The 21,035-nt window shown below is 40.5% G+C and overlaps 1 protein-coding gene across 1 annotated transcript; it reads right to left on the bottom strand.

Annotated features, from left to right (window-relative positions):
• Positions 1 to 273: 273 nt before the first annotated feature.
• snrpa1 (small nuclear ribonucleoprotein polypeptide A') lies at positions 274 to 11,179 on the bottom strand. Its single transcript, XM_085463656.1, has 9 exons — positions 10,992 to 11,179; positions 9,005 to 9,152; positions 6,192 to 6,270; positions 5,849 to 5,895; positions 5,657 to 5,759; positions 2,413 to 2,492; positions 2,155 to 2,227; positions 921 to 1,014; positions 274 to 569 (listed from the first exon to the last, which is right to left on the bottom strand). Exons 1-9 carry the CDS (start codon positions 11,071 to 11,073, stop codon positions 409 to 411), a joined length of 867 nt encoding a protein of 288 aa, XP_085319782.1. The 5' UTR covers positions 11,074 to 11,179; the 3' UTR covers positions 274 to 408.
• Between the last annotated feature and the right edge of the window lie 9,856 nt (positions 11,180 to 21,035).

Below are 21,035 nucleotides of genomic sequence, written 5' to 3'. Positions count from 1 at the left end.
TCTGCACTGTCACTTTGTGTGTAAAATTTTGAGATGAAAATTGAATAACCAATTTTGGAATAAGACTGTTACACAATGAAATGTGGAACAAGTGGAGTGCTGTGAATACTTTCCGGATGCACTGTATGAATCAACAGTGGTACTGAATCTTTGTCCCCTTTTGTGTGTGGTACAGTGTAAACATTGGTATTGGATATATACAACACATAAAAGACCTTAAAGGTCTGTAAACATGGGGATTTCTTTAATGATAAAACAGACAAACAAAAAATATTCCAATTCAAATCAGAAGAAATCACTTTAATGAAAGTCATTTTATACAATTTAAAAAAAACAAAACAAACACACACAGCCATGGTAAACATATCCAACACAAGAACTCTAAGGAAAAAAATGTTTTCAGCAAACTCAGGATCCATTAACATGTGACCCTGTCTCCATATTTTTATCATCCTCTCCTTGATCCATGTTCATGATTTCCTCTTCAGAAGTGCCACCCATGTGCGCCTCCGTTTGTGCAGGGCCAACCTCTTCCTCTTCTTCCTCCTCCTCTTCTACCACAACTGAACCTAATTTTATACATGAATATATCCATTCATACATATAAATCACCAAATACCATGACGTTATACCAATCAAACTTCATGAATCTTTTGTTAATAGACATTTTAAACAACATTTGTCTTTAGTTTTTGTTTCTTTAAAACAAACTATTAAAAAGTGTGTTAACAAATCTATAAAACACAAAAGATGGCTATACTTTTTAGACATAATGCTACTTAGCAGAATTAATTTGGGGGTCTGGTGTTTTTCCATTATACAGCGCCTGTGTGAGTGGCTTCCAATACCACTGCCCCAGTGCACATTTCCCCACCATTTTCTCAAGAATTGAATTCTTATAAGTTTTAGTTCGTACTGACCTTGTTTGAGATCACGACCAGGAATCTGACCGGCCTGGAGCATCCCTTTTAATCTCTCTACCTCTGCCAATGATGAAGCATTAGCAATGGCATTCTGAAATACAAGCAAAGATGGAACACTTAGCTACTATACTCTGAACACATTCTGTTATCACTAGCCCTGAATGCTCTTCAAATTTATTTTAGTACATCATTTGTTTTGATTATTTTATAAACCCATAGTAGCGTCCCCAGCTACTATAGGACAAGAAGCAGCAGGTAAATGTGATTTCTTGCTGGTATACAGACACGGTCTTCTCCCTTTTTGCTGGAAGTGAGGAATAAACTTTCCAGCATGTCTCCTGTCTGCAGAGAAGCAGTTCTGCTCTTCTGTCTGAGCCACCAAACATTAAGCAGTAAGCATTATAGCAGGTAGAAAGCCCTCCACAAATCAAGTGCAACATACCCGGCAAAAATGCTGGTTAACACATGCAATTAACTCGAGTGATAGTGGCTCAGAGAAACATGAAGCCAGGCAGCTGAAAACGAAATCTCTAGTATATAAATACACCCCCCCCTCCCAAAAAAAAAAAAAGAGTCATGCATGCCTGCATAACCTCTAAGATCTCATTGACATACTGTGTCCATCGCTCCATGCACATTTTAAGGTTCAGCTTAGAAACCTTAACAAAAACAAAACATTGCTATGTTTTCATTTCCCTTCTATTAGTGAATTGTTACAGTGCAAATAATGCAGCATTTACATTACTAGTCAGGCTGCAACAACAAATCGGTGACAAAAAGAGCCCAGCAGCGGCTTGACTTCCTGAGATGACTGATGAGGTGCGCCTCCCCCTTAACACCTACAGAGGCAGCTGTAGCGTCCTAACCAGCTGCATCAGTCTGGTATGGAAACTGCCACACGTCTGAACACAGAGCAGAGGATTGTGCGGAGCGCTTGAGTGCTCCTCAACACCATGCTGCCCTCCTCCATACACGTCTTGGACTACATGACACTCTCCTCTAACTTCCAGTACTTCTGTATTGCACCATTCCACTCTGTATATGCACTATTGTATTATTATTCATTATTAATGAGAACAGGACAGCATCCTTTCTTCTCTGGCCCCATATGAGGAATTGATGATCACTACTTTAGGAGTAAAAGTGGACCCTTCTCTAAAGTTTGATTCTCATGTGAACACAGTGGTAAAATCCTGCTTCTTTACAATTGAGGCGACTGTAAAAACTGAACCTTGATGGCTTCCACATCAGCTTGAGAGGGCCCCATCCTCTTCTCCAGCTGTACTGCCACTCCAGGAGTAAATCTGAAAGGGACACACTACATTGAGACCTTTTCCACTTGTAGGGATGTTTCAATATAGAACAAAGATGTTCACTCTTTAACACACAGCAATAGTGTGCATTCCTTATTTCTATGCAGTACAAAATCTGTTTTTTCAGCTAGGATCCAGTGATGGTGAGGAAGTGCTGTCAAGATACTTCATCTTACGTTTTTGTTCGCCTGCCAATATCCTTTGCAAGTTGAGCACCCAGTTTGCCTTTGAACATTTTCTCCGCTTCCTGCCGTTCCTGCAGCAATATCAAACAATGAAAGTCAAAACCTTATTTACCCAACATATTTACAAACTATTACTACTTTAGTGAATAAGAAGGTTTTAAAATACCTCTAATAATTTACAAGTTAATTATGGTAGAAGATGAGCATTATGAAAAAGTTACATGATAAAGTGTGGACTTAGTTATTCTGAAATTTAAAAGGAAAAAAAAAAAAAAGCACTCAACGGGAGAGACTGAACCGTCACTGCCAGGTCATCCATCACAAATGTTCTGATTCGCCTAAAAATCTTATGCTCAAAAGTTTGGACACAGAATGATTGTTGTGAAATTTTAGCTTTATATATCAAATACTTTAAAGTACATTTTAAAAAGAGAGTTGGTGATTTTTGTACATATTCAACAGAAAATTTATATTGTGCTTGGAAGAATATATAAACTAGTATGTAACTGAAGCTCACACAAACTGAACACTCTCAAACTTATAATGACTTAAAAATACACAGAGGCTGCTTTGTAATTATCTGGAGGTGCCACATTCCCTTACTATATTTGAATATAGAACGGTAACGTTATGCACCAAACTCGCTCAAGCGTGTCTTTATATTGTACAGTAATATTAGAACAGGAAGATGCCATGTCCACACTGTTTCCACAAAGTTGGGAGCATCAAGTTGTCCAAAATGTCTTGGTATACTGAAGGGTTACGATTTCTTTTCCCTGGACTAATGGGCTGTGCCCACCTCAGGAAAAACAACCCCACACCATAATGTTCAAACTTTACGCAGTGCAGTAAGTTTGAACATTCTCGTTGCAACCGCCAAACCCAAACAGAGAAGCATGATTTGTCTAAGAACATGTCTTTACTGCTCTAGAGTCCAGTGGTGGCGTGGTGAAGAGACACTTTGGTAAAGTAAGGCTTGGATGCAGCTGCTTAGCCATGCAAACCCATTCTGTGAAGCCCTCGACTGCACTGTTGTTGAGATACATAAAATTTGTAGCCACTGACTTTACAGAGAGTTGCCTACCTCCGTGCCCGATTTGTCTTTTGGATTGTTTTTATTTGTGGCCGAGTTGCTGTTCTTCCCAATCACTTCCACGTTATTATACCACTAACAGCTGACTCTGAAACATTTAGTATGGAGGAAATTTCACAATCAAACTTTTTGCACAGGAGCCATCCTATCATCAGTCTACACTCTGGAATTCACCAAGCTCCTGAGAACGACCAATTCGTCATGTCATCCTTGTTGTGAAAATCAGCTACAAGAAGCCCTCCCTCCTAAGCCTCCTTTCCACCAGTACCAACTCGGCTCATCTTGCCCCAACTCGAGTCAGTTTTGGCCATTTTCAATTACAACTTAGTAACACTTCATGTGGGTGGGGTCATTTTAGCAAAGCATTGTGTTGTGATTTTTGTGAAGGACTCATGGAGAGATGCCATTGACTGGACAATCGGTAGCATGCAATCTGTTCAAATGTAGTGATGAGAATAACGGTGTTACAAGTAACGGCGTTACTTTTTTCAGTAACGAGTAAACTAATTACTATTTCTATCGTTACAACGCCGTTACCGTTAACAAGAAAATGCGGTGCGGTCGCGTTACTATTCTTCAACAAACAGACGGTTGAAGCCCTCTTCAGCTTACAGCATCTTATATCAGTTACACGGAAGTAGCTGCAAGTAATCTGGGCGCTACAGCTTTAAGCAGCTGCACGCTCCCGCGGACGACGATCACTTTCTGCCCGACGATCACTTTTTGGCAAAACACCTGGAGCTCAGGGGGCAAAACAATCGCATGAGTGCTGCTGTTTGGCTGAGGAAGAATAAAGTAGTCGTGGTAAGCCTATCACATGACCACTTCAAGATGACAAAGCAACAAGGTGATATATACCCGTCTTTGTGTTGATAGGCCACGCAAAACTAGAGTCATGATAAACCATACATGTTTATTTTCCTGAATACTTTCGTCCCTTTTACTGTCTAAGGACAGCGCAGCGAGCACTCTCTGCTTATGAACAAAAAATAAATAAATAAATAAAATCCAAACGAACAAACAAAAAGCAGCCCTTTCATGTTGGTGGGGAAATGCACCACGTCTACCAATTAAAAATGATATGGCAACATGACATCTGGTTGTTTAGGAAGAGGGGGACGTTTCAGGAGTGATGGCGAGAGAAGGCGAGAGCGCGCACGCGTTTGGAGTGTGTAGTTAGTGTGTAGAGTTGTGGATAGTTTTGTGTCAGAACAATGAGGTGACTGCTGTCTGCAGGTATCAGGCTGTGATCTTCTCCTTTATAGTGGACAGAAATTTTTTGAGTGGCACAAATAATTTGTGTGGCATCTTACTGAATGCAGAACAGCTGATTGTTACGTAAATAGTTTGAAATGGTTATTTAAAAAAAAAAAATAAATAAAAAAAAAAAAGGAAAAAAAAATAAATAAAAAAAAAAAAAAGGTAAATGGTAAATGGCTGCAAATAACTTTGTTGTTTGCAAAACTTCTGCGTATGATCTTAAAATTGACAATTTATATTTGCATTTAAAGTTATGAAATATGATTCATTAAACATGTTTGTGGTTGTTACAGTAAAACATAACTTTTTCTACTCTGATTTTATGTTTTCTGTCTGATTTTAGATCAATTGTGTTAATACAGTACATCAAAATGAAAACATAACTGTAAATTCAGACACGTGAGGTTGTGCTGAAAAGAATGAGACCAAACAAGGCAAAGGAAACAGTTTTTAAAGGTGAAATGTGGAGGAAACATCAGAAGTATTGAAAAATGGTCAATTATACCCTGGACCCCAGACCGTTAAACTTTTTTTTTTTCTTTTTTTTTTTTTTTTTAAACTAACGCAATAGTTACTTTTCAAGTAATTAATTACTTTTAGAATCTTGTAACTCAGTTACTTTTTTGAAGAAGTAACAAAGTAACTTGCCCAACACTGTTCATATCACATTTTCGCATCAGCTCAGGTCAGAACCCCAGAGCAGGGAGTAAAGGAGGTACCTGCAGAAACCCATTGTAAAGTCCATAACGTTATTCTAATTTCTTTCTTATATAAACTGCAGGCATGGTGTTAGTCGTGGCTGCAAACACTGTACAGTTCCATTGAGGACACTATTGCACAATAATTATGTTTAAATGAGATTTTTAACTTGTCATGACTTACCTTGAGCTTTACCTTCTGAAAGTCTAGTACTCTGATCTGTGGGATTTTGTTGATGACATAGAGCCTGTAATGCTTCTTGTTTGTCACTGGATTTCTCAACAAGCTGGAATGTCAGAAATTGTTGAAACACATATGAAAGACTTGTGGTGAAGAACACCGTTCAATAATCAGAATGTGTTTGTTTATTCAGACCTGAGAAGGGTCAATGTCTTCACTGAGGCCAGTGGGTCCAGATCACCCTGCAGGAGAAGAACAATGTTAAAATGAGAGGCTAAGCTTCCAAAGAGATTAACGGGACATTTCCATCTGTAAAGTTAATTTGTGCAGCTAAATATACTAAAATAATACATTAAAATAAAAATGCAATTCAAATAAACATTCAATTATTTAGCTCATCGAAATGTATATAGTTAAATCCGTTTATTTGTGTGCAATTCATCTAAATGATTCTCTTATTAGTCAAAGACAGGAATTCTGAGAGGGCAGTAAAGAAAGCAAAGAAACCCCGGTCCCATTGTTCCTGAGATGCACTCACCAGCTCCTGAATGTTGTTGCTTGTGAGGATCAGCTCTGTGAGACTGGGCAGAGATTGCTCCAAGTTCTCACCTATCCGACTGCAAGGAACATGTCATAAGGTTACCAGCACACCAATGTTAGCAAAGGCAGCTTTTGTGTATGAAAGTTAAATACCAAAGACTTTCCACACTTCTTACAGCTTCAGCAGATAGAACGGAGTTGAGAGAATGGCACACTGCATTTATACACCATTTTTAAACTTTGGATTTGGTATATTCACACAGGCACATATAGTCACATGTCTGTATATATCTTCAGCCCTTGGTACTTCTCGATCATCTTGTGTTCCTTCTTCCTGATGTTGCCAGGCAACCAAACACCTTTGGTTGAGTTTCCCTGGAGACTCAGATGTTCCAGTATACCATCCCAGCCACTTGCTTGTGCCTGTCAGTATATACTGCCCCAGCTTGCATTTTGCATCCGGCTACTGTCTGCTGGACAGCCTCTGGGGCACCTTTGCCTACTCTACAACTTGGATCCTATCTCTGCTGTGGTCCTCTCCTGCCTCTGTGGATCTGGTGCTTTGGGACTGTTCATGTGCTATGATGATCAGAGCCTCTGTGCTGTCCTTCAAGCCAGCCTTTTTTGTGGCCACTGGTAGCCACTTCCTCTGTCAGTGGTACATCCTATGCAGGGGCCAGGTTGTTCATGACGTTTCCTCCTTGTGTTCCTCATCTGTCTTCAGCTTAGGGCTGGGCGATATTGCCTAAAATCCATATCACGGTATAATTTAAAGCATGTGCGGTAACGATATATTCTTTTCTTCTGTATAACGTATTTTACACACTATAAGGCTCACTTAGAATCCTTTCATTTTCTCAAAAATCGACACTGTGCCTTATGTATGAATTCCGGTTGTGCTTACTGACCTCGAACCAATTTTATGTGGTACACCGCGCTAAAAAAAAAAAAACTCTGTCAAAAATGTTTTAATATGACTTTGCTAAGCTACGAAGCCGCACCGCTTGATGGATTGTTTGAGCATTACGGCTACCGAGGAGCCTCGGAGTGATACGTACTGTGCTTCAACGTAATATTACCGTACTGTGTGTGTATAAGGACCACAAATGGCACCTGTTCAGAGACACGGTTACAAAGAGGATTTCAAACTCAAGGCTGTCAGTCACGCAGTAGAACATGGGAACAGAGGAGCTGCGAAATCTGTCTTTGTTATTGTGCTCAGCGTCTGTTAGTTTACATTTTGACTGCACAATTGTGAGCTTTTTGTTATGCACAAAAAGAACATTTTATTTATAGAGCATTATTATAAAAAATGCTGATAATTTATAATAATAAGAATATCGAGATATGAATTTTGGGTCATATCGCCCAGTCCTAGTTAGGAACAAATGCAGTCGCATGGCAGGATGCTGTAAACGGACCAAACTTCAGTCAGGAGAACAACTGAGATAATCATTAATATACTGGAACAACATGGGAACAGAGCAGCTGCCAGAGAATTCGGCATTAATGAGTCAAGTGGAGGAAGCGCAGTTTTCACCTTTACCCATACTCAAAAAGTGCTTCGTCTCTTTGCTATGACTGTCGCCCAGCATAATTTGCAGCTGATTGTTTGGCTGACTGTTTGCAGCCGCTGCAATACTTTTGACTACTTTTTTCTATCCACAAAGATTCACACTCCAATAGGTTAGTCGCCATGGCCGAGTGCTATCCCAGGTATAAATAAAAATAAATAAATACATTTATTTATATAGCACCTTTCAAGACGGAATCACAAAGTGCTGCACATAAGATTACAAGTCATAAAAAGATTTAAAAAGAGAAAATAAAACAGGCAAAAAATTAACCAAAAGCAGTTTTAAAAAGGTGAGTTTTGAGTTGTTTTTTTAAAAACAGCGACTGAGTCCACAGTTCTTAATGTTTGGTGGGGAGAGTCCACAGTCTCGGGGCCACAGTGGCAAAAGCTCTGTCACCCCGAGTCCTCCTCTTAGTATTTTTAAAGCAAGTAAGCCCTGATCAGACGACCTCAAAGACCTGCTGGGGACATCAGGCTGTAGCAGATCAGAGATGTAGGCTGGTGCCAGTCCGTGCACAGCTCTGTAGGTCAAGACCAGGATCTTAAAATTGACCCTAAATTTAACAGGAAGCCAGTGTAACTGAGATAACAACGGTGTCACATGTGAGTACTTGGAGGATTTTGTCAAAAGCCTCGCTGCAGCGTTTTTGCGTATTTGGTTATGGTGTTCCACTTATGCCCTTGGATTACGTCAGGGGAATCTCTACACAGCCTGCACCCGAGGTCTTTCCTGACGTGGTGAATGCCTCAGTCAGTCTTATGCTTAGAGCATGTTCCTGTACTCCCATGATTAGTGCCTTCATACTGTGTTTCACCCCACCTTTGTCTAGCCACTAGTAGCATTTCCCAGTAGCAATGGTACATGACATGCAGGAGCCTGTCCTTCCTCGGGTTACACAAGGAGCTTTGTTGATTCGCCCTGGATAGTGGTTCTGACACTCAGGCTTCAGCCATCTTTCGGCTAGCATATTTTTGCAGAGTGCTGGATTTGAGATGGTAAGGAGTTTTCTTGTCTTTATGTCAATATCTCCTCCTTTGAGCACCTTATAATCCAACCAGGGTATCATCTACGTGTTTCACAGCCGACTCCTCAGAGTGTAATCACACCAACATCAATAAGAAGGAACACAAGAAGCTTGAGGAAAGAGGGTGAAGACAACAGTGGTCGCAAAACACACACACACACACACACACACACACACACACACACACACACACACACACCTCTAACTTACCAAATCCTGTTGTTGTTCATTAGCAAGGTTTTCAGTCTTTTGAGCAAAGGGAAGCCGTCCAGTTTTCTGACTTCATTATCAGAGAAATCTATAGTGTCAAACTGATCCAGAGTAGCTCCAAGATTTTCAAGCACTGGGATTTTATAACCTGGGCGAAAACAAAAAAAGAAAATAATTAAAATACAGATAGCATCTTCCCTCTCTTTGGTACCATCTGACTACACATCTCTGTTCAAATTGACATTCTGAGATCATTGTTGTAGATCAGTGACCTGATGTCACTCTCACTCCTGGCATAAGGCTCGATGCTCTACCAGTAGCCGATCTTTTTCCCCTGTGGTGTTTCTGTCAGTTCCCTTCAGGACCTTACTCATGTTTTGAGCCTGCTCATCTTGCCTGCTATGATGCATGACAGGAGTTTCCATGCTAAAGGCACATTATTGGCCTGTAATTAGCCAATAACCTTCTCCAAAGGGTGCATCAGCTCTCTCTCAGCATAGTATGAGGAGTTCGGTCATTTGGGAGGGGCTTAAAGTAGAGCTGCTACATCAAAAGGAGCCATTGAGCCTGTTGCCTCCTGGGTAAGGTGTTCTGGCTGGGCATGTCCTACTGGGAGGAGGCCCCAGGGTAGATCCAGGACATGGTGGCTTTCTTGGCTGGCCTGGAAACGCCTCAGTGTTTTCCCTGGATAAGCTAGAGAGAGCGATTTGCAACAGAGAGGTCTGGGCTTCACTGCTTAGGCCCCGCGACCTGATTTCAGATAAGCAGATGGATGAATTATTTTATTTTAGATTTTAACTTTTATTAAAATGGTTGCCATGAATTGTAGAATAATGTGCATTACTCACAATGCACAAGACAAGGCACCACACCTTTCAGTCGCAATTTATTCGTTTTTTGGATGTTAATTTGTCGTATTTTAATAATACAGGAACATCTCTTGAACTAACATGTTTTGTTTGTAATGTTATAATCGTTGCATTGAACTGAGGGTAACTTGTGTTTCTAAAACAAACTAGACAAAACATCAATGCCCTGTACTTTTCAAATAACTATTTGATTTTAATAGATCAGATTCATGGTTAAGTTGAAATTAAAGTACTTCAACTGCTGTTAAAAAGCATATGTAAAAAATAAATAAATAAAACAAGAAAACCTTGTGTGTAAACAAAACATCCTGATACTACTAAAATACAATACACAACTTTTTAACTCATTGTGAGATTATGCATATAATGCGATTAATAGCAGGAAGTCATCACGTCTCCTCACTAACACACACATAATGTGTGCAGATAACTATGTCAGCTCTGACAACAATCATCTACAATCATTTTGCATATCCAGTTATTTTACTGTGGGTTTTCTCTTTCTATGAATGCAAACATTGGCTTGCTATCAGAATGCAGCTTGGTAATGATGTAACCTGAATTAACAGATATTATTCAAATATAATCAGGAATGTTTTTAATAATTAATGTATTTTGTCTGTTATGATGGGATTTGTAGTCCATACTAGCTGACCACAATTAGCCTTTTTGGTGAGAAAACACAAAAAGTTTATCTTCAGAGATATTTATGTTCAAACATATTCTCAGATTTCAATTCACCTAAAATGAAACAAAACTTACAGAAAGTCTTCATATATGGAAACAAAATGTAATCGCAATTATTACAAAGGTTTTAAAACATACAATTTTCAGGTAAATCCGAGTTGGCTGAGCAGAAGATGTTAAGGGTTTTTATTTGCTCTAAGATTTCAGATGGAATGACTCAACGTACCCTTTTAATATGCAGCATATTATGGTGAAATCAGCCTCGCTGTGTCTAGACATACGCCAGCATTATCTTTGCAGCAGTTCGCATGAAACTGAACACTACCCGGTTACGTTTTTGAATCAGGCTCACGTTAAGGCCCGCGTAAAATGTGCGTAAGCTAATGAGCACAGGCCTTTCTGTGTATGCTGTAATAAGGACAGTTTCTCACCTCGTAAGTCCAACTCTCTGTCTCTCACGGGATTTGTATATTGAGCAGCCTGCTCAATAAGTTCCGCGGACAACTTCACCATCTCAGCGAAGAAAAAGGAACCTTATCACGTCTCGAAACTCACAGCAAAACGTCCCAGAGCGTACACCGCTACACCAAGCAGCCCGGAACAAAAGCTTTAGGTCTTTCCTATCACGTGGCGACAACGTTTGCTTTGTTTTTTATAGCGCCTCCCGCGGAGGGAGGCTGGTGTTGCATGCACATTTCGGTTTTTGATCCTTCCACTTTGCTTAGGAGTGGTCCTAACTGAGGGCGTGACCCGGTAGATTATAATAAGAGCTGTTTGTTCCTTTGTTTTTAAGCGCTTTACTAACAGTGATGGATAGATGACGCCTGGTGGAGTGTGTGGCACAAGTGTGTCGACAATAGTTGATTACGCAAGTCCGTACTTGCCTTTTGTGTTCAGTGTTTTTACTGCCCCTCGTAATTTTACTGTGCATTTTTTTCAATTAACATTTGTATTTTTCAGCACAAATGACTGGCTAGAAAAAGATCATCAACGTGAAACAGTTGCAAAAGGTTGCAGAGAAGACTGCCTGCCTTTAGTATTCATGGCCATTGTAAACATCCAGAGATTTATATGATCTGTCTAATTAGCTAAATACAGTTAAACACTCATAGTTAGCCTACTACATGACTAAAACACTAAACGATAATAAATACATTACACATGTGTACACAACTCATGCTACCTATTGAATTTAAAAAAAACGGATCTGATGTTAGGATTCTTTTATTTTTATTTTAGTAGATGCCCAAAATGTACAGCTGGTATTTGCAAGAGAAAACACGTCATTTGGTCATTTCTGGAGCAGTGACATAAGGTTTCTACAACATTTCTGTCAGCTCAAAAAACATCAACAAACACACAAACTGTTCCTGTTAGTGCTGTGTGATACTACAAATTTTGGTATCAGTCCGGTACAAAGTAAATTAAGGAAAGTATTGCCAATACCAATACTTTCCTTAATTTAGTGATACCGATTGTTTTAACCTATAAAGGGAGCTTGTGTAGGTCAGTGAAGAGAAAATCTCCGTCCCGGTTTCCCTCCAAGGCGTGAGCACCGATAAGCAGAGTTTTGTCCTTTCCTTATAAGATTCAAAATTATTCAAAGTAACACTCAGGTATGCCGTTCAGCTGGGTTAGTTACAGCGTCGGGAGTAGCTTGGGAGAACAAGGAAACACAGACTGCTTCAGGTTGCCTTCCCAAACCAACTCAAAGGTTTATTCAGTACAAAACAGTTTATATAGAGGAAAAAGGTTCGTGTGTCAGCAGGTTCTCAGTTCAAACCGGTACAGACCAAATAAGGAAACGTCTTCCTGCCTTGTGAGCAAAGAAGTATCCTTTGTGTAGTTTATCTCTTCAGTTACAATTTATGATCATCCCAGCAAAATACACTCCTAGACATAGAATACAGAGTTCTTTCATTAGTGAATTCTGAAACAAACCACCTGGCCTTTAACAAGCTCTTTTCTAAAAGATAAGGAAGGGAGGATGGGAATAAGGAAGTGGTCTCGTCTCTGTGGTATTTTCGACCTTGGGGTATCAGCCTGTGAGTCTTACACATCAATTCTTGGGTCAGCGAGAAAGAGAAAAACAACTAGTAAATGGGCCTTATTGAGTAAGTTTTCCTGTATAATATCACTACAAAACAATATCCTGTAAATGCTACCATGGTATCAAAATATCACAACAGTCAGAGCAGTGTGTCATGATTGATGAGCTAAATCAGCTTACATTTGCCAATTCTGAAGATATTTTAAAGAACACCAAACGGCAGTGTTGTGATTTTTACTATTCACAATAATTCGCTAACACAGTAAAATAATACCTTTCAGCTTTTCTTATAAATTGATACTGTGTTTTTTAGACACCTTTAATGTAAATTTGCATGTCTTTAAAAGACTTTGGGTCAGCTTCGGTTGTTTAAATGTGCTATAGAGTAGTTTGTGCTACATTTGTGCTAATTTGAGCTATATTTTTTCATTAAAAAATATTTTTAAAAATATACTAAAAATGTATTTAACACAGTTCAGTGGGATTCATACTGAAAACAGAGGATAGAAAAAAAGTATCAATCCAATTGCATTAGCATCAGTCTGATACTGATACCAGTGTTGGTATCGATACTGTCTATATGTGGATCAATCTGCCCACCTCTAGTTCCTGTGTAATTTGTTGCACAGTGTGTTGCTAGATAAAGGTCCAGCTGCTGTATTTCCAGGGAGAGGAAAGAATGAGAGCTAACTTCTGTCAGAGATGGAGAACGATTACGTACTTTGAGTAGTTACACTTCAAGGACTATACTATTTCACTTTTGAGTAAAGATACTAAATCAGTACCTTTACTGGAGTATGTTTTTAACAAAAATATCTCTTCTTCCGCTTAAGTGGAGAATGTCTGTACTTTTACTACCTCTGACGGAGTCAGGTGTTCTTCTCGGTTCTGGTGAGCTTTGTGCTCTCAGTCAAATTGGTGACCCTGTGGTAGACTTGCTTTTCAGGAGCCACTACGGACTAACCAGGAAATAAACACTGTAGATTTCAACATTGACATTTTGTGACATAATCTAAACACAGTTCGCCATTCTTATTACTCTTGACCAATAAAATATTTAAAACTTTCTCAAGTTTGCCTGGTAATATTCCCATCTATGAGGTAACTGCAGAAACAGCAATTAAATACAGGTCACTACATCGATGCTCACAAGACCGCAAGAATTAACTATCTGGAAAACCTTTTCCTCATTGTTATTCTAGAGATCTCCACTCCTATTGTTCATGATGATTTTAGAATTTATTTTATTCCATAACAAAGAAATATGCCTTAAACAAATATAACACAGTAATATTTGACTAGTGCTGTAGCATCAAATGTTTTAGCATAGTCTGTCGTTGTCTTTTCTTGTTTTTGTTTTTTTCTTGGTTCTGTCTTTGTTAATTTAATATGTTTTTTGACTTAGCAGGAGGAGGAAGCATCTGCGACAACACTGCACACTCATTGTAACCGTGGAAAGTTTAAATTACAGTTTCCTTTTGCAGAAGGTGCATAACTATCTCTGAACTGAGAACGTTCACAGATAGTTTGTGTTGATGTTTTATTTTTCTCAATATTCGGCACAAAAAAAGCAAATGTACCTCGTTTCCTCAGCACAAAGCTGCTGGAGTTTGTTTGTTGTCTGATCTGGGTTAAAGATGCCAAACAGGATTTAAAAGGAGCAGTGGCCATATTTACCCATAACATTTCCCATAACACCTGGGATTGATTATTTAAAGATGATTTGCTTTTCACAATAACCATCAACTGTCTGTGACTATCACTAGTTAACCTAGGCGAGTTTCCTGAATATATTCTTATTTTGAGAGGTTGATATTTAGTCATCTGAGGAGATTGGTACACGGGTACCAATCCAATTAATGTGCATCATTATATCTATTTATTTGAACTGCAAATTGCCCAAAGTCTCATTAAAGCAACAGGTTCATTTATAAAGTGCACTGTAGTTTTCCCAGTGTCCAGTCACCACTGCTCCTCTTAAATCCTGTTTGAGTTATTTAAAAATTAAAATAATGTCACTGTTGTCTGACGATGATATTGATATGTGTATGCATTTGCAGAGACATATCAGATAAGATAAGACACTTTTGTGAAAATGACGAATCTGGATTCAACATCTGGAAAATAAAAACCAAATAGAATAACCTTATGTCTTATGTTTTATTTTACCCCAAGTCAAAAACATACATAAGAAACAGACTATACATATAAGCTATAATATATTCTATATAAATGTACCTGTCCACTGATCAATTACATAGCAATTACACAGCACATGCATACAACCTATCAGAAGAGTCTGTTGTTATGTGTTTTTATCTTATTTATCTTTATTTTTAGAAGTTTCAAACAATCACAAGCAAAGGGAGAACACACCATGACACATGTTTAAACAAGGAAGGTTTATTTATCAAAATTAATCATAAATTTATTTATGATAATTTTTTCATCCCCCAAAAACACATGTGGGTGGGACTCATTCTGAGTCCCCACCTCTGGCTTGACATTAATGAAGACTCCAAGAGGCTCGACATTAATCTTTTAATCACCCACCTGTCTCCATTGTGTTCATCAGGCCACACTAAAGGTAGTGGCCAGCATGCATTCTTTGGATCATGTGTAATAATCCATCATTACGTTACATAGTTTCCTTCCCCAATTTCTGGTGATTCTTAATTGAGTCAAGAGTTGAGCTAGCTTTCTGCACAACCATGATACCAATCTTGCATTCCACTACATCCCAAAAGTGGTCAGACCTGGTGGCTATGGAGACCATTTCAATACAAGACCTCATTGTTATGTTTAACAAACTATTCAGAGATGATTTGCTCTTGCATTTGTGTGTGCCATTGTTAATGTCTAAGAACCCGATAGCTCAAATTTTTTTAAATGTCTGTCTGAACACCAACAAAGACACCCAACGGATTTACTTTACCAAACGAATCGTCACGGTCCATTTGATCGACCTGTTGTTGTTATTTTATTTTATTTTCAGTTGTTACAGACGTGACAGACATGGCTGTGGGATAGGACAGAGAGAAAGAAAGAGAGGAAGGAAAAGAAAAACAGAGGGGAGAGGGGACAGTGAGAAAGGGCACTTAAAAAGAAAAATCTCCTGGATTTTTCCGGAGGAAAAAGAAAAAAGAGAAAACAAGCAAGAAAAGAGAGCAACATAATAAACACAGCATCGTCACATTAATCTTGCTAACAGTAAATAACAGTAGAACATGTAACGATCTGCTAGAGGGTGTAGAGAGCCATAGCCCCGTCCCCCAGGGCATGAAGCAGGCATGGAGGAGATCCAGGCCCCAGACATCCAGAGGCCCCAGAGTGCGAGAGCCCAAGGAGGACCACCGGAGGGGCATCTGTGCCACCCTCCTGGGAAGAGCTGAGGAGAGCCCCAGAGTATAGTAGACATTCAAAATAAGGTATAAAAGAACAGATGACCAGGAACACTGAATAAAGACATATTTGTTCTTTTAACTTGATTCAATGATAAAATTCTATAAACTGCTATTTTCGTTTATTTACTTTAAAAATAGCTTATATATAATACTTTACGTGTCATTTGTAATTCTGTATCCTCATTTAAATATGTACACTTCAACCATCAAAACAGGTATTATTAACTGCTGAACCAACTATCAGTTACAGCCAGACAAAAGCAAGTAAAGTATAACCAGGCACTTGGAAAAGCTCGATAAATAAAGTTAGTAGTATGATCCCAAGCAAAACATGACTTAGTATTTGCACACATCTCAGGATGGATTTTGGTACAGTCCTCTTTACAGAAACTGGACGCAGCTCAGTATCATTTTCAGGGCTAACAAGGTCGAAGTGTTCTTTCTGTAGTTGGCCTCAGCCTGAGTCACTAAGGAAGGCGGGTCCACTGAGCTATGTAGAATGACACAGGTGTTAAGAGGGCAATGCTCGTGTGACATGGACAGCTGGGTTTAGCTGTGTGGGCACATAATGCCATTGCTGGGTCTATGGTTATGCACATACACATAAAAGTCTCTTTTCATCAAAAATGTATCCAAGGACTACCTTAGAGTTTGTGTAGAAGTTCACTTCATCTATTGCAGAGTCAAGCTCCTGCTGGACCATTTCGGCCACTACTGTGGCATGGTAAGTGGTATGTCATCCAGATATGGGCCAGGCCTGGCGTAGATGGCACTGTTTATAGATGGCTCAGTTGTGGTTTGGTTTGTGTGGCCCAGGTTCATGGAAAACAGGTCTGGTCCAGATCCGGCATCAAGCTGGCACTTTTGACTGACTGGTGTCATGGCAGGGTGTATGTCAACCAGATGTGTACCAGGTCTGGCAATGATGGCCCTGTTTATATTCCTATTTTCCTATTTTAGTTAGAAGACCTAAATGCCATGTTGCTATACTGTATTGCTATGGTAGCCAACCTTTCAAATGCAGGTTTGACAGGTTTGTGAGTGTACACTTTATCCAAAACCCAGTGAGGGTTTACTCATGCTTCCTACAGGGTGGCTGTAGCTCAGGAGACAGAGCAGGTTCCCTACTGATCGGAAGGTTACTGTTTTGATCCTTCAGTTCCTTCAGTCTGCATGTCAAGAGTGTGAATGTATATGAATGGGTGAATGTGGCATGTTGTATAGAGCACTTTGAGTAATCCGGGAGAATAGAAAAGCACTAAGTCCATCTTTCTTTTGCCCTATTATGTTCTGGCACATGTTGTTATTGCATGGCTTGATTAAGGTACACATTAGGCTGACATCTGGGGCTGGAGCTGAATCTGTTCTGGGCCAGCACAGGACCACCAGTGTGTCTGCAACTGGCCCATGGCTGCACACAACTTACACATGGCCCGTGGCACCAAAGGGCTGTCATTCTTTTACGGTATGTGGGCCATGTGTAAGCACATTGTGTGGACCAGATCCAGGCCATACCAATATTGCTATGTGGGAATCTGGGAATGGTGATGTCTGGTTTTGGAGCCAGGCTGACTTTCCCAAAGAGAAAACCAACATCACTGAGACCATTAGCGGCTGTGAGTTTTGTAATAATGTGAATTATTGTAAACAGGCTGAGTTGTGTTCCACAGTAGGCTGTGTTGCTACACGGACGTTTTAGAGTGTGACACAAGGAAATGAGTGTGTGGGCCAGAACGTTGTGCTGTATGTTGTTGTGTATCGCAGCAGAGTCAATTGGAGTCACGTGACTTGTTAATAAATCTTACTACCCCATTGGGTAGGAAACAGATATTCTGGAGTCTGTCATAAATGAGACCAGAATATAACATGGTGGCAGCAGTGTAGCGGAGCAAGCTGAGCGGGGAGAGTGAACCTCTCGGAGAAGACTGTCGGTACAGTGAGCAACTAGTGGCTAATCGAGTTAGCACTGCTGCAAAGAATGGAGGGCCTTAAAGCACTGCCGATGCTGGTATTGGACTCCAGTAACCTGTCGAGGACATGGAAGACCTTGAGGGAAGAGTTTATGTTCTATGTGGAGCTGACCGGGGACCCAGATGGCGAACAGAAAAAAGTAAGCCTGTTCAGTTACCTCGTCGGTAGGAGTGGCAGGGAGCTGCTAGACACGCTAATGATCGACATGGCAAGAGATCAGTGGACAGTTAAGGACATTATTAAGGAGTTTGATGATCACTGCAATCCCACAGTTAATGAAACTGGGGAGCGTTATCGGTTCTTCATGAGAAACCAAGGCGGCAGTGAGACAATCGACAGTTATGTGACGGAGTTGAAGCTGCTGACCAAAAACTTGCGATTCTGGAGTATCAAGGGACTCACTGAATTGTGACAGGATTTTATGTGGATTTAACAACCCGAGCTTGAGGGAGAGGATGCTACGTGAGAAAAACACGATGCTGGATGCGTGCATACAGCACCGGAGAGCTGCAGAGCTTTTGCGGGAGCACAGCAAAGTCATTTCAGGAGCTGCAGTGGAAGACATACATGCAGGGTGGGGAGCTGTGTGCCAGAAACAGATCGGCGACACAGTGGACTGAAAGTTTTGGGGCAGAACACATGAAAAGAAGAAAGAAAATTTTCTGGCATACAGACAAAAAATTCAAAAAGTGTGGCAGAGAAACCCACTTTGCAGTTAAATGCAAGGCCCATTCAGAGCAGAAGAGAAGAACAGCGTGACAGTATGTGAGAGTGATGAGTACGAGGACCTCCTCTGTGTTACAGAGGCAGACACACAGAATACGATAAACACAGAGAAAGTGAGAGCCACTAAACTCTTTGCAGGCATGCTGATTGGCAAAGAGATTGTAAATTTTTAGATGGACTGTAATGTAATGGCAATTCACATGCTAAGCCTGCACACACAGTTAAAGGACACACAGACAGTGTTGAGGATGTCCAACAAAAGTAAGATAAAGCTGTTGGAAAAGTGCAAAGTTAAGATACGCAACCCGAGAAATCAGAAACTATTGGTTGGAGTTTCAAGTGGTTGACAAAGAGTGTGAAGTACCACTGCTGGGCAAGATCCAAAACCCTCAAATAAAGCTCTACAACGGAGCCATTTTCCATTGCCTACCATTGAGGACATTTTGCCTGATCTGTCGAAGACTAAAGTGTTCACTGTCTGCAACGTGAAGAGTGGATTCTGGCATGTCAAATTGGAGGAGGAGTCAAGCTCCTTGACGACAATTCAATTCAATTCAATTTTATTTATAGAGCACCAAATCACAACAACAGTCACCTCGAGGTGCTGTATATTATAAGGTAGACCCTACAATAAGAAATACAGAGAAAAACCCAACAATGTCCCCCTGTGAGCAAGCACTTTGGCGAGAGTGGGAAGAAAAAACTCCTTTTAACAGGAAGGAACCTCCAGCAGAACCAGGCTGATAGTGTCCTCTGTGTTCTTTCTTATACTTGAACCCTTGTTTAATCCATGACTACTGCAAAGCATGAGGAAACTTTTCCACATTTGGGTTTATTCCTCTTGGACTGTCGAAAAGTCTGAGGCTGGCAGATATCCGTCGATTTTTTATTGCTCCCGAGTTCTAAAAGGAGATCTGCAAGCTCCTGAAAGAGCTGTCTCTCGGAGCAACTCTGGGAAAGCTCTGTAGGCATTTGAACATAGAAGCTTTAATTACTTTAGATGAGCCATAATACCTGTGTAGCCTTTGCCATAAACGCTGAAGACCCGCTTCTAGATTATTATGAACAGCCCTAATTCTCAGAGAAGGCTGGAGAGACTCACCGCCAAGCCACTTTGTGAGTAAATCAAGCTCTTCACTGCATTTTAGATATAAAAATCTTCAGTGGCACTGTGGAACATAGATCTCCATGATATATGAGTCTCAGGCTAATTATCAAACACTGTCAGTCCTGGTATCAGTAGGCCATGACGTGAGAGGAGGGCAGAGAGGTCTGATACCTCCCCTTGTCGCTGTAGTGTGGCCGCTTCAACGTGGTTGGGCCAATGGGGAGCTGGAAATTTGGGCTGCCACACAAGCGGAGAGCTAGCGGGGTACTCATGTGAATATGCAGCCGCTGTTGATATGTCTGGCCTTGCGTTGTCCGTCTTCCGTATTAGTGTCGTTGTAGAAGTGGGTATCTACATACGCGTGCGACCGATGCCCATGGCTATAATGGCAGGAAAGTCTGGCGGGCTTCACAGACTCCACTTAGTCCTGAACCGCATCCTCTAGCACCCTTCCTGCTGAGAGCGCTGCTTTGCTGCCTCCATTCGGGCCTTTTCGGCCTCCTTGTCTATTTGGTTTTTAGCGCATTCTCCTCTGGCTCAAGCAGCTTCACCATTGGCTCGTGCTTGTGCTCCACTTAGGCTCGCTGCTGAGCCACCTGACCGGCATGATCTGCACTCTGCCCTAACTTCCAGTTGGGAAAACCACAAGGTGTCTCCTTGGTTGGACATGTCTGCTGTTGCTGGAGGGGAGTGTCTATGGATCTTGGCAATCTGCTTGATGTGAGGACAATCTTTTTACTCTTCTTCCCTCAGCTGAATGCTTCTATTCGGCTTGTGCACCAAGCTAAACATAAATGGCTTCAGTGACCACTCAGGAGACCAAGAGTAAGGTCCATTTAGTGTACATAAAAAATACATAAATGCTACATTCAATACTGCTACCATATGTAAAAAAAACAAACAATACGAGGTCACAACATAAGAATAAAAAAGCATGGCAAGTAGTGTAGCAAATCCCATATGCCGTATGGCGTGTTTTTTCCATGCTAACAGGCAAAACAAAGCATGAACAGCTAACTTACACCAGTAAATGTAACAAACTCCATAAACACAAAAGAAGGTCATCACTTCACTGGACAAGGTACTAATAAGCTGTACAATAAATCATTCCGCCAGATTATGCCATCTCAAGTGAAACAGAAGCAGGAACCATCAGAAGCACGAAACACCGGACCTCCCTGCTGAGTGCTAGGAGCAAAAACTGCCTTAATATGAA

The sequence above is a fragment of the Copadichromis virginalis genome, linkage group LG1 (assembly GCF_057382275.1).
Source record: "Copadichromis virginalis isolate Kocher_CV1m ecotype Utaka linkage group LG1, C_Virginalis_male_GT1.1, whole genome shotgun sequence".
NCBI classification, from domain to species: Eukaryota; Metazoa; Chordata; class Actinopteri; order Cichliformes; family Cichlidae; genus Copadichromis; species Copadichromis virginalis.
Note: the sequence above shows the minus strand (reverse complement) of the source record. Positions and strands in the feature narration are given on the sequence as shown.

Excerpts from the sequence above, each read along its gene's own strand:
- snrpa1 (XM_085463656.1), bottom strand. The coding sequence starts at position 11,073 with ATGGTGAAGTTGTCCGCGGAACTTATTGAGCAGGCTGCTCAATATACA. Across the intron at positions 2,493-5,656 it reads TTCAGAAGGTAAAGCTCAAG|GAACGGCAGGAAGCGGAGAA; the intron begins GTAAGTCATGAC and ends ATATTGCTGCAG. Across the intron at positions 2,228-2,412 it reads ATTGGCAGGCGAACAAAAAC|ATTTACTCCTGGAGTGGCAG; the intron begins GTAAGATGAAGT and ends TGTCCCTTTCAG.